At 43.9% G+C, this 12,917-nt stretch overlaps 1 protein-coding gene across 4 annotated transcripts; it reads left to right on the top strand.

Moving 5' to 3' along the window:
- The first annotated feature begins 5,253 nt into the window (after positions 1–5,253).
- On the top strand, positions 5,254–12,051 carry nfatc2ip (nuclear factor of activated T cells 2 interacting protein). 4 transcript variants are annotated; one of them, XM_035398144.1, is made up of 9 exons: positions 5,254–5,375; positions 5,921–6,013; positions 6,291–6,345; positions 7,041–7,161; positions 8,711–8,794; positions 9,005–9,224; positions 10,982–11,126; positions 11,297–11,409; positions 11,604–12,051. In XM_035398144.1, the coding sequence occupies exons 1-9, from the start codon at positions 5,364–5,366 to the stop codon at positions 11,763–11,765; spliced, it is 1,005 nt and encodes a 334-aa protein (XP_035254035.1). In that variant the 5' UTR covers positions 5,254–5,363; the 3' UTR covers positions 11,766–12,051. The 4 variants fall into 4 exon arrangements, with proteins under 4 accessions (XP_035254035.1, XP_035254034.1, XP_035254033.1 ...); XM_035398143.1 differs by having other exon boundaries at positions 5,921–6,034; XM_035398142.1 differs by lacking the exon at positions 5,254–5,375 and having other exon boundaries at positions 5,382–6,013.
- The last annotated feature ends 866 nt before the right edge of the window (positions 12,052–12,917 follow it).

Here is a 12,917-nt window from a genome sequence, read left to right as displayed (position 1 = left end):
CAACTGCTTTCTGTTGGTCTCTCGCCTGCTCCAATCCTGCTGAGAAAAAACTTCATTTAGGCCTACCTTTTTATATAGAGGACGAGAGTCTATTTATGAAAGGAGTCTACTGGTGTTTAAAACGAGATGTTTGGAATAACTAACAGAAAGAAAGAAAAAAAGAAAGCCGTACACTCTATGCTCCAATCCAAGTTTCGCCACCCGCCTTTGGGTGATGACATGTTGGCTATGAGAAAATGGAACTGGAGCATATTGAGTGTGCGACTTTTACCGTTCAGTTTACCGTTAGTCAACACCTTGCCGTGTTATTTGTCCTCCCTCTCCGCAACAGAATAACCAAATAAACATTAAATGAAAGAAACATTAAATGCATGTGTTGGTTATAGAAAAAAGTAAAGCATCATGAGACATAATTAGTAACGGGTTCTTTTTATGAAAACAAACGAAAACAGTTTTTTGACATAACATGTTAAATGCCGTTTTCACGTGATTGTCATCTTGCACTTATCTTGCGAGCTTGAACCCGATCGCCCGCTCCCATCCGCAACAGAGTGAAAACCGCCCCCTCCCTCAGCCTTTGGGTACCTGCGGGTACCCAACCCCAATGCAGCCCTCCAGTACGATACTCATTGTGTAACAGTTATTCATAGCCATGAACACATTAAGTCCAGTTCACACAGTAAACATCACTCTGACCTAACCAACGCTAAGTCAAACTAGGAGGCTTGACAAGCTGCAACATCAAGATAATACAAAGTACAGTATAAGCGCTGGTTCTCACCCTTTTAGAGTGTCTCAGGGTGACTGACTTTTCGCCTTAACGTCAGCGGCCGATTCCGCAGCGACGAGCCGGTCCAGTGAGTGGAACTCATTGCGCAATCGGCTGCTTTATTTCGCCGTTGGCGTGCTGAGTAGCAGCAGAAACACCCGCACGCTTTGCCCTGGTGGCTTTTTTTTCCGACGGCGAGACTGAACGACCCAGCCACGCCCCGGTGAACACAGCCCTGCGGCTCTCCGGGACCACGGTTCGACCACCGGGGCTTCTGGGTGCCGTCCTGACCGCCCCGATCGCTCGCCCAAGCGTGTTTCTGCACCCCGTGAACGTGTAAATCAAACCGTATTAGCAGTGCATGGGAGAACATAAATTGTGCCGATAACACAAGGCTACGTGCGGTCTTCAGTGGTGCTCCTAGGAATGAGAAATACACATTTATGCTCTTAAACAGATGTTCTGTCCAGAGAGGCTCACACAGCACATATATGTTTTCACATGAAATCAATGCGCACTGCTGGATTTTACAGAAGCGCCTGGAACACGACTCGGCCTCCCCTGGGATCTGTTGGGGATTCCTCTCGCGTTGCGGAACCGAGTCGGACCGGTGAAGCAACGCGCCGATGACCACTTTCCGTTCGGAAAGTTTTCGTTCCGACGCACAGAGAGAGACTCGCCACGGCGCCTCGGATGTACACCAGCCGCCAGTTTCGTCTGCTGCCGGTGACACCCCTTTGATCTGCGGCTGGTGTACTTCCTTACAAACAATGATTGAACTCTGTATGTGGCCATCTGTCCCTAACAGTGGGAAGCCTGTTGCAGAGTCTGTGTTTGGGTGTGTGTGTGTGTGTGTGTGAATGTATATTAAGAATTAAGTAAAAACAAAAAACAACTTAAATCAGAATAAAGCAATCACAACGAGGGCTATAATAAATGTAACCTTAATAGCTCAAACCTGTCAGATGGAATCAGCATCCTCTGAGTTCCAACCACGATTATCGAACCGTTATACCGTGCTACCATACTGCTGCTTGTGATAATGTGGGTCTGTTGCTGTGCCCTCATTGGCTGCGCTTTCCCTCTTTCAGGTGGCCAGTGGCAATCCTCATGTTGGCCTCCAAGCAGGTGAACGTCAAACCCCTGGTGACGCACCGTTTCCCGCTGGAGCAGGCCCTGCAGGCCAGTGAGACCATGCGCCAGGGCCTGGGGGTCAAAGTCATGATCACGTGTGACCCGAATGACCTGAACCCGTGAGCAAGAGCATAGAGCATAGAGCTGAGAGCATGGGCTAATTTCACAAGATGGCGACCAAAACCGGATGTAGGGATACTTTGTTTCCGGTTACCGTTGCTACGGACGCAAGTCCATTTCTGACAGCGAAAAATTGAGCCTAAACAGCGACGTGTGTTCTCACAGTCCCTGATAGCTCTGCCAAAGTTCACTGTCCGATGTTATCCGCATTGAGCTTAGAGCATAGTGTATACAGCTTAGAGCATTGAGTGAAGAGTATACAGCTTAGAGCAGAGAGTGGTCTTCCTACAGCGTAGGGCCTTTGGTGTGACACTTGAAATTCCAAGCTCGAAATGTTCCCCCTTGTAGCTTTTCTCTCTTAAAAATCTATGAGCCTCTCAATGTAGCTCAAGATTTTATCAAACTCAAACTGCTCAGTGGTGCAGGTGTGAAATTAAACTTTGAGAATCTGAGAACTCTGATTCGCCCGCTGCCTTTGTGGTCAAACGGCACTCTGTTGCCAAGAAAACTGCAAGTGCCTGATTAAAAATATGCACTTACACATAAACAGAGTGCGATTTAAGGTAAGATGTGGGTCCCACTTGGGAATCTTAGGACTTTTCAGTGACTGAAAGACCATATTCTGACACTATAGCTCTTTGTGTAGTCAAGCTTCAATAAGGGTTTTTTTTGGGACTTTCAGACTCCTGAGACTTGAACCAGGAAACTATAGTATACAGTAAACAGACTTTATCAGAAAAGAGGTGGAGATATTTTCATTTTCATTTTATTTATCTTATTTGCTTTGTTTCGCCAAGTTCAAATGCTCAAATAAGCTCAACAAATACATGAATAAAAGCTTAATGCATTCAGAGTGTGTCTGATTCTTCGGTCATCGTGACTCAGCAAAACTGATTCTGCCTTCAGAGTCAAGATAAAAATCATGATTTAAAAAATCTGAAATATGCTCCTTAATATAAAATGCTGTGCATTTACATTTCATGTGGACATCGGAGAATCAAAGAATAAAGGATTCATGTAAGATTTATTCATGAAATGTTCATTCATTTATACATGTTACTGTCCAAATTGTTAGGGACTTGAGCATAAGACAGCTAGAAATATATATATTTTAAATTATGGACTAGGTATTAATTGCATACATTAATTACCAACAATATCAATATTTTTAAAATCTATGTCATTATTGAACATTCATTTGCGATTATGCTTGTATGTGTATTGTGTAGATAAAAAACATGTTTTTCTGTTCTACAGTGTTAGCTTAACATACAGGAACCATCAACTTCTACTGAAGTTACAGTATAAAGATTCCTTGATGATTTTGAGAGAACAGCGTTCCCCAAGATTACACAAAGTTGTACAATTTTAAACCAGAAAGAACCAGTTTAAAATATTACTTTTTGTGTTTTCTGTTTGTGTCTAACCAGTCTTCTGCATTTAGGGCTTAAACATCCTGTGTGACGCTTCGCATGTTGTACCAGTAAGGGTGTTGGGGAAGCGAGGATTAAGTAAAAATATGTTTATTTTCTGAATCTTGTTAAAATGTTCAGCAAGTGGGATTGCCTGCTAGAACCCCTCACTCAATTAAATTGCTGAATTTGTTAATAGGTCAGTCTACACAAACCTGGTGGAATCAACCAACAAGTCAAAACAAAGTCAGGTGTTATTAAGATTATTAAATAATTATTAATGATTAAATTAAATATGTAGTCAATTAAAGAAAGGGAATTGAAATGATACATCATATTATGAATGCAGGCTTGCTACTTCTAATTTACAAGACAGAAGACATTGAACAAGACGTTAATTTAAATTTTTTTTTTTTTAAAAAAGATCGATAAACCAGACCTTGCCAAAGTATTTTCACACGCATACTTTCTGATAATACCATACAGTGAGTGGAATTAAATCAGTTATGTTAGAGAAGCTGTTAAAATTAAATAATGTACCTCTAAACCTCTTTACGCAGGTAGCTATCATTTCCTGTCTTGTCTGATGCCTTATTATTCTCCTGCTAAAATATTTCTGACATCGTCACCAACGGCGCCTGCCACCTGCCCGGTGGTTTATGATGTGAGTGAGCCAGATGGATATTCTGGCTGGTACAGTGATCATGCTAATGTGCTGTGAGAGAGGGCTTTTTTATTTAGGGACTGTGCCAGGGGGAAGCAGCTCTGCTTTCACCATAGGGATTTCCTCCTTCTTCCTGTTCAGTCTGATGAGCTCGTCCACCAGCAGGAGCACAGCTGGGGGGTGAGGTGAATGTAGAGCCTGGATCAGGCCATAACTGTCATGAATAACATCTGGAACAGGGGGAAGCAGAAGAGGAAGATTTACTTGGTTTCATTTTCCCAGAAAGCCATTCATTGGCTATGGTGTGGCTATGGTGACCGAAATGTCGAGCACAACGTGAAGGCAGCGTGAGACCCAGAATCCCCCGAAGCTGCTGCATCGAAAATCCCGCCAGGCGAAGACGCACACGAGAGACTGGATGAGGAGCAGCAGGACACCGGCAATTTTGAGATCAATACTTTTAATGGCAGGCCTAGATTTAAAGTAATGTCTTAGGCCCTGCTTTGTATGTGTAAGTAACTTGGCATATTTTTGTACGTTGAAAATGTGTTTTTCATCAGACATCATTTCTTTTTGTAAGTACTTTATTTTTAGTTACCCTGCAAGGCAGTGTAATGAGTGAGAGGTTTTCTTGAGTCCAAGGGGGGATTTGAACCCAGCCTGTCACTCTTCCAAAAGTGTCTTGGGTAGACACGCTACTCTGTGAGCTACTGAGTGATTGAGTGAGTGATGAAGTTGGTCGGCAGGATGAAGTGTGTTAGGTCCAGCCATATACTAGGTTTTGACCTGGTCTTGTTATTGGGTGATGTACCTAAATGTCCAATGGGGAGACATTCTTTGTGGGCCTTCAGAATGTGTGATGATGCAATCAGGCAGGAAGAAGAAGAAATAGATAAAAAGGCACCATCCCCTAAGTTTGGGACTTTATTGTGTGGACGTGTGAAGTTGTTTATGAATTCTGTCTGTTGAAATGTAGTCAGAAGGTACAGATATGAATGTTTGTAAGCGGTGAGAGTCTGTGCCACTTCACGCCTAATTTTGTGACACTGACCTGTCTGTTGAAAGTTTGAGCCAATAAGAAAAGATTTTGTTTTGTAAACCCCGCCTTTAAAACAACATAGCCAATGAAGCCATCGTACCGAGACGCGATAAATTATAGATTCAACCAACAGTAACAAGTAATTGTGGAAAAATGCGTTGATTGGCAGCTGGTGCTGCGATACAGAGGGTTGAGAGTAAAACAGCACCTCCCGCCCGAAAAATAATGGCTGAAACCGTAAGTGTGACTCTTCCAAAACATTTAACTTGGGAAATTAGCTCACTAACATCTACTTTGTTTCAGTCAATGGAAGCAGCGTATCTTAGTTAGCTACGTTTCTATGCTTTCATTTAATTGCTGGCGTTACTTGGTGAAATTCGGTTAGCTACTTCGCGATAATAGCTTGCTAGCTAACTAATATAAGTTCATAGTACCGATATGATAGATGATATGATTTCCTTTATATTAATATTATTATTAAATTAATCGCCTTAACTAGCTTAACAGCTGTTGGAAAACATTGTTGTTCACTAATGTAAGCTAGCTGGTTTAGCTTCTTAACTTGGCTTGCTAGTTAAACAGCTTTATAGTTGTTTTACTTGAGCTAACCTAAACTAGCTGATTTCTTAAGTTCGACGTCTGTCTGTCGTGCTGTTTAAGTACAGCTCTTGGCAGTGAGTATGAGAAACGGTCCGTGTGTTGTAGATAGGTGTGTATAGTTCTTGTGATTGATGCCGGTGATTCGCGCTGATCTGTGCAGATTCTTACTGAGTGGTTTTCAGGTGTCGGACAGCGACAGTGACTCGGAGGTTGGGACCCCAGTCAGACCGCCACCAAAAAGACGACGCATAATCGACCCTACAACCCTAATAACGGTACCCATTTACTCCAACAAGGTGTGTCTTATATCATAATTTTTGAATTTCGGTAGTTGTGTTCACCATGTGTGACTCATGGTGAACTGTTGACTTTCGAGAAACCAAGGACGCTAAGATTAAACCTACTGGTCAACGTAGCTGTGTACTTTTGTACCATATTGTGCCTATTTTTCTGAAAATATAATATTGTGAAATTGAACATTGTGTGCTTCGAGTAGTGGGATGTGACAAACCAGTGTTTGTGTCGCAGTGATTTTTTTTTTTTCCATTTTAGGTCAACAGCAGTTTGCAGTTGAAGCCATCTGTTTTTGTACATGCAGATAGCACAGGTATTTTACACCCCTGTTCTTTGACTTGCATTAACCCACTCTCTCTGATCTAGTGATGCTCTGTCACTTTGAGTGTCTGTTGTTATACCAGTGTCCATGTGCCATACAGGTATTTTTTAACATTGAATCTTCTGCCTTGCATTAAGAACTAATTAAAGTTGATCTAAATAATTAAATTTCTGCCTACACTTACACAGGAAAGTGCAATGTGCTCTCCTCTTTTACAGCAGGAGATTCAGGCTCATTAAAGGAGCTTAAATATATATTTTGATCAGGCAAAGGTGGGAATAGGTTACAAGTAAATTTCAAGTCTTAACCTTCAAGTCTTGAGTCAAGTCTCAAGTTACAGTGCTTAGAATCAAGCAAGTCAAGTAGAGTCCCTGCTGAAAGTCAAGCAAGACAAAGTAAAACACATTGCTCCAATCTGGCAATTCATCCTAAATTGTAATCTAGCCCAGTTTCCACTTTTAACACAGTCCCTAATTCTGACACTAGGTGTCACTTTGGTTATATGGAATGGAAGAATTTTAATAACTGATAATAATGGGTCAAAAGCCAGCGGTCATGACATTTTGAGTTTTTTGCGGTCCACCCTGTGGGGTTGCTGGCCAGTCGGCATGGTCTGGTTTCGATGACCGTGGGGCCCACCCGTATAAGAGAGCAGTCCCCAGCATTGTAGTTTGTGTCTTGTGCAGGCGATGATGCAGAGGTGCCAAAACCGTGGCCTTGGTCACAGGCTCCGCCCCCTGCCGAAGAGCAGCCAATCACCACCATCCTCTCTGACTCGGAGGAGGACGCCGAGAAAGATGAGAGCCAGTGAGTCGCCTCCTCTCAACGCGTATCGCTGTGACGCTGCGTCGGTGGATCTTTTTCTGATTTGCATGTTTGTTTGCCGTGTCTTTTTTCCATGCCCTTTTTTTTGGAATGTCTCCGTCGCATTTCCTGGCCCGCGTCGTCGCGGTAACGGGCCCTCATCAGTTGCAGAGCGTGCAAACTAGAGCAGCCTGCATGCGTGCGTGTGGCTGGCTTCTGCTCTCTCTCCTGCCTCCTCCTGCATGGTCCGTGTGCTGCTTGCGCAACCGGGTCTGCAGGAGTGCAGCTGGGACTTGCAGGAGTTGCAGCTGTGTTGCAAACCAGTTTCACGTGTGTCGCAGGTGGGTTTACGCGGTGCAATTCAATGCGACAAAGGGATGGAAGTTGCACATAAATTGCACCGTGTAAAGCCGGCCTAAAGCAGTGAAGCTGGGGTCATATGGCCAGCTAAAGCTTTAACTCACGGGTCCATTCTATAGCCCGTTAAGTGCTGACCCAGGGACTCAGGACTCCACACTTCCACAATTATTGGACCGTTTGTGTGGCTGCGGTCACATACTTTTGTTTCAGCGGCAGAGTATAGGGTGAGGAAATGTCAGTCATTGCAGGAAGCTGCGTCTTTCTGGTCATAAGCACAAACCAGTGTTAACCCTTGAAGGTGTGACATCACAATGGTGTGATTAGAATCAGATTGATTAACTGAACATGCTGCTGCTGATGTCACAATCAGTACCAGTAACTGAACACAATGGAATTCTAGAACACTGACTTAGAATTTTGCGGGAACAAAAGCATTCCAAAACACATACTTTTCAAAGGTTAAAAAAAAAAAGAAGCATACTATTAGACCTAAATTGAAATGCTGTATAAAGAAGATCTATTCTGAGATGATGCTGCAAGAACTAAAAACAAATGTCTACTTGGCCAGTAGGTGGCAGCGTCGGCATTGAATTGAGAAGTTCCCTTTAGCACAGGAATTTGAAGTCCATTTACACGGCTGGATAATTAACTTTTTACACTCTTACATACAGTCCATTTACACAGCTGGATAATTAACTTTTTACACTCTTACATACAGTCCATTTACACAGCTGGATAATTAACTTTTTACACTCTTACATACAGTCCATTTACACAGCTGGATAATTAACTTTTTACACTCTTACATACAGTCCATTTACACAGCTGGATAATTAACTTTTTTACACTCTCTGACCTACAGTCCATTTACAAATCTGGATAATTCACTCTACACTCTACACTCTTACATACAGTCCATTTACACAGCTGGATAATTCACTCTACACTCTGACATACAGTCCATTTACACGGCTGGATAATTCACTCTACACTCTCTCACCTACAGTCCATTTACATTTAGAGGTAATGCTGCACCTGGGACTCTAGCCTATAATCCGGGTTCCCTAACCATAATGCTATGCTGAAGTACAGAAGAGCATTTTAGGAAATGTGCGGAATTGTAAGATGTAAATGTGCCTTTCTTCATTTCTCACTCTGCCTTGTTGGCTCTTGGTTTTTCTTGTGTTTTTAGGCAAAGTTTCCGCTCGCTGTCTCCGCCCCCGCCCCCTCAGAGCCCCCAAGCAAAGGTCACCATGCGGGCCAATCGCAAGATCAGGTGAGCGTGCGTCTGTGTGCGTGTGCGCGTGTGTAGGGCTGCATATCTCTGTCTGTGTGTGTCTGTGTGTGTACTAAGTTTGCTGTCTCTCTCGCTCTTTCACTCCCGTTCTCTCTCTCTGTCGCTCCTGATCTCCCCCCCTCTCTCTCACTCTCGTTGCGTCCCTCTCTCTCTCTCTCTCTCCCCCCCTCTCCCCTCTGTATCTCTCAGGGAGCTGGACAGAAAGCTGAACGCCATTGGCTCACTCTTGTCCCCGGTACGGACGGGCGCCGGCGACCGCGGCGGCGCCTGTCGCTATGACGACAGCGAAGACGACGAGGTCATCATCATCTCGGCCCCCCACGCGGTGCCGGAGCGGAGCGACGAGTCGCGGGAGATACCGCTCAAATTCCGCTGCCGCACCGACCTGCACAAGATCCCCATGCAGTCTGTAAGACCCCTCCCCCGAACCCGAACCCTAACCCTCCCGCCCCCTCGCAGTCCTGCTGCCAATGGGGAGCAGGTTTAGGCTTTATAACGAGGTGGCACAGTGCAGTCTTCAGCATAGAGCAGTGGTCTCCTACCCCGGTCCTGGAGAGCTACAGGGTCTGCTGGTTTTCATAGTGACTCTGCACTTCGTGAATCAACTAGAGCTGTTGATTACACAGTTAACTCAACTCACCTGGTGTCTTGGATCTCAATTGTGTGCTGATTTTAAGGTGAAAACAAAAACCAGCAGACCCTGTAGCTCTCCAGGACCGGGGTTGGAGACCACTGACATAGAGACGGGTCAGGGTTTCGTCACACCTGCATTTGATTGGATGAACTCTGTAATTCATGTTACTGAGGAGGGGTCTGTGAAGTGAACTTGCTGAATGAACCCCGTCGTTCGGTATATTCAGGATCTGAGGGGCGGGGTAACACCCTGAACGAACCCTGTCATTGGGTATATTCAGGATCTGAGGGGCGGGGTAACACCCTGAACGAACCCTGTCATTGGGTATATTCAGGATCTGAGGGGCGGGGTAACACCCTGAACGAACCCTGTCATTGGGTATATTCAGGATCTGAGGGGCGGGGTAACACCCTGAACAAACCCTGTCATTCGTTATATTCAGGACCTGACGGGTGTGGTGGAAATTACCTTAATTTCCCCCGGTCGGTGAGAAGAGTCCAACAGACTTACACACAATATTCAGTTCAGATACCTTTATTCGGCTGAAGAGGTGAATCCACACAGTGCAACAACGCCTCTGTATGAAAGCTGTCCGAACAGGTGAAAAGTCCTTAATTTTATACAGTTCAAAGTAGGTGAAAGGCATGTTCTGGAATTTTCCCCAAACCTGTTTGTCTAAAACTGCACATAGTGCAGTTTTGCAGCTCGTCTCTGATTGGTTAAAACATATCAGATTTCTGAGAAACTGACTTAGAAATTCTGACTTCTTCAAGGCTAACATGTGACTTAAAACAATGGAGAAATGCAGAGACAGCTTTCTGGGGAAAACCAATAATTCTCAGTTAGACAGAAAAGCAATTTAAATGATTTCTTAAGGTTATATAAAAGCGAGTAAATATATGTAAACAGTAATTTCTTATTTTTCCCTTAAAGTCCCCCCTTTTATCATTTTTTATTTTTCCTTTAAAGGGGCAGGTTTACACCCTGAATGAACCCTGTCATTGGGTATATTCAGGACCTGAGGGGCGGGGTAACACCCTGAATGAACCCTGTCATTGGGTATATTCAGGACCTGAGGGGTGGGTGGGAAAACACGCTTGCGTAGTGAAGCTAGGCTGTTTCCTGGTGCATCGCCCACTTCTTTATTGTAAGCATCCAGATGTACTGTGTGCATAAATGGAGAGAATTCTACAGGGAAACAGTGTGAAGGTGTGGCTGTCAGTTTTGTGGTTGCGTGCTTATGGTTCTTGGCATATTATGAGCTGGGTGATGTACCGGTAATTAGCAAATACTTTTGAGTGCAATAATAACTGCCTTCCAGGAATCTGCTTTCTTTTATTCCTTTTCTTTTCCCCATTCTGTAAGCATACCGCATGCAGCAGTGCACCTCCAGCCTTCCAAAGCTTCAGTGGAAAAAAAAAAACATCACCCATATCTTAGGTGCTGAAATGACAGTCAATCAGCATCATGGCCAGTGCGATCATGTGACAGTGAGCACGTGACTGGCGGCTGATCTCTGGTTTTAATTGCAGACCACTCCCCTCAGCGTGGCGGTACAGCAGCTGTCAGTCAAACTGAACGTCCCGACGTCACGCATCCTGCTGTTGAGGAAAGACACGGAACTTCCTGTCGAGTCCACGGCAAACGAGCTGGGCCTGGGTATCGCTGACATCATCGGTGAGGTCTCCGTCATGCTGGAGAATGTAGTTTTTGAGTGCCTGGCTGATTCAGACATTCAAATACCTGAGTGTATTCTGGTTTCTGGAACCATGTTTGTGATTTTTCAGTACTGTACATTTTAAAACTACACATCAGCTCCTTCTACCCACAACCCCTTTTTTCCCCAGACTGTGTGGTGATCGCAGAGGGAGACACAGAGAAAGAGAGTGATCGTGACATCATCACTGTGCGACTACAGAGCAAGGACAAAGGGTCTACCCAGGACTATTCCCTACACAAGGTCATTATTAACTGGAGCCAAACGACAGTGTTTTTGCTGTGTCTTTATGACGAGCATTTCGGCCCATATGGATACCATGGTAATGTACTGTTACCGTGACACAAAGCCACACCTGAGATGTAGTGCCTGTGTTGCATGTTGGCTGCGGTGTAGAGCTGAAGCAGTAAATCCGCCCCTTTCACTCTGTTCTTCAGGAAGATCCTTTGGGGCCCATCCTCTCTCAGTATCTCTCCCATCTGGGCATCTCCTCCAGGCGCGAAGTCCGCTTCCTGTTCGACGGGTCAAAGGTCGCGGACAGCCATACGCCCTCCCAGCTGGACATGGAGGATGGCGATGTCATCGAAGTGTGGGCCTAATGATGTGGTTGCGTGGCAACAGACGAGATTAACACTGGAGAGGACGGGACAAAAAGAAACGTTGAACTCTCTCCCCAACAGTCCTGTACAGAATGGCAGGGAACGCACTGCAATAACTCAGCGAGGTGTACGTATCACATTAACGCTGTGGGTTATTTAAATAACTGTACAATTTATAATGAATAAAGTAATATTAATTTAAGCATCTTAAAATTCAGGACAATTGAATGGGGTTTGTGTACACGGTTGTAAGTCTTTGGAATAAAATGACATTTTTGGTAAAATAGCAGTATTTGGTTTTTGTCATGTTGCCTGCACTTGAACTGAGTTTGTAGCTACTTATCAGTCAGATGGCGGTAGCTGTGGTGTGTGCATACTGTAAACTGCAGCAGCTTGCAGAATGACCGTATTTGTAATTCTTATTGTCCCGCTTCATGTTTCTGCTGTCCTAGCTGATAACCTCATTTAATTTCCATCACAGTAGCGAAAATCACATTAGCTTTGGAAACCCAGTTTAAAGTGACGTTAAGCTCATTGGTTAGAGTTTTAATAAACCTCATTGTTTAAGCAATGCTTCAATGAGAAAAGCTTGCCTGAAACAAGTTTATTTCCATGGGTGGGGGGTGGGATGCTGGTAACCAGGTGAGTTTAGTAAACTCTATAATTGGCTGCTCTGACAGATGAATTAAACTACTGAAACCAGTACACCTTGTGGCTATCCGGGACCAGGGTTGCATTTATGAAATGGAACTAGGGTGAATTTCTGTAAATGCTTAAAAGGTGGATGACTTACTTTTTTTTTTTTTTTTTTTTGCTGTGAATGAATATGTAAAGAAAAGACGTTCGTTTGTTTAGTCCAGTGTCGTGAATCACTGTTTTTATTCTACATGCAGTGTGTTTGTGCATGGACTTTTGTTTATTTTGAATTGTGAAGGAGCATTATTTGCATTTGTGCAAACTTTATATTATAAATGTATGTTTTGCATAGCTATGTGATCATGTGCACCAAGTTGAAATTTAAACTACTTAGTTTCAAGACCCTCCCTGTTTGTTCAACAAATTTAATTTTTTTACATTTTTTTTTCCAACGAATTTTATTAAACCAACTAATATTGAAATGGTGACGTCACTAGCATTTCCGTCGGTAGCCAC

The sequence above is a fragment of the Anguilla anguilla genome, chromosome 17 (assembly GCF_013347855.1).
Source record: "Anguilla anguilla isolate fAngAng1 chromosome 17, fAngAng1.pri, whole genome shotgun sequence".
In the NCBI taxonomy this organism is placed as follows: domain Eukaryota; kingdom Metazoa; phylum Chordata; class Actinopteri; order Anguilliformes; family Anguillidae; genus Anguilla; species Anguilla anguilla.
The sequence above is the reverse complement of the archived record's forward strand: the minus strand, read 5'-3'. Positions and strand labels throughout refer to the sequence as shown.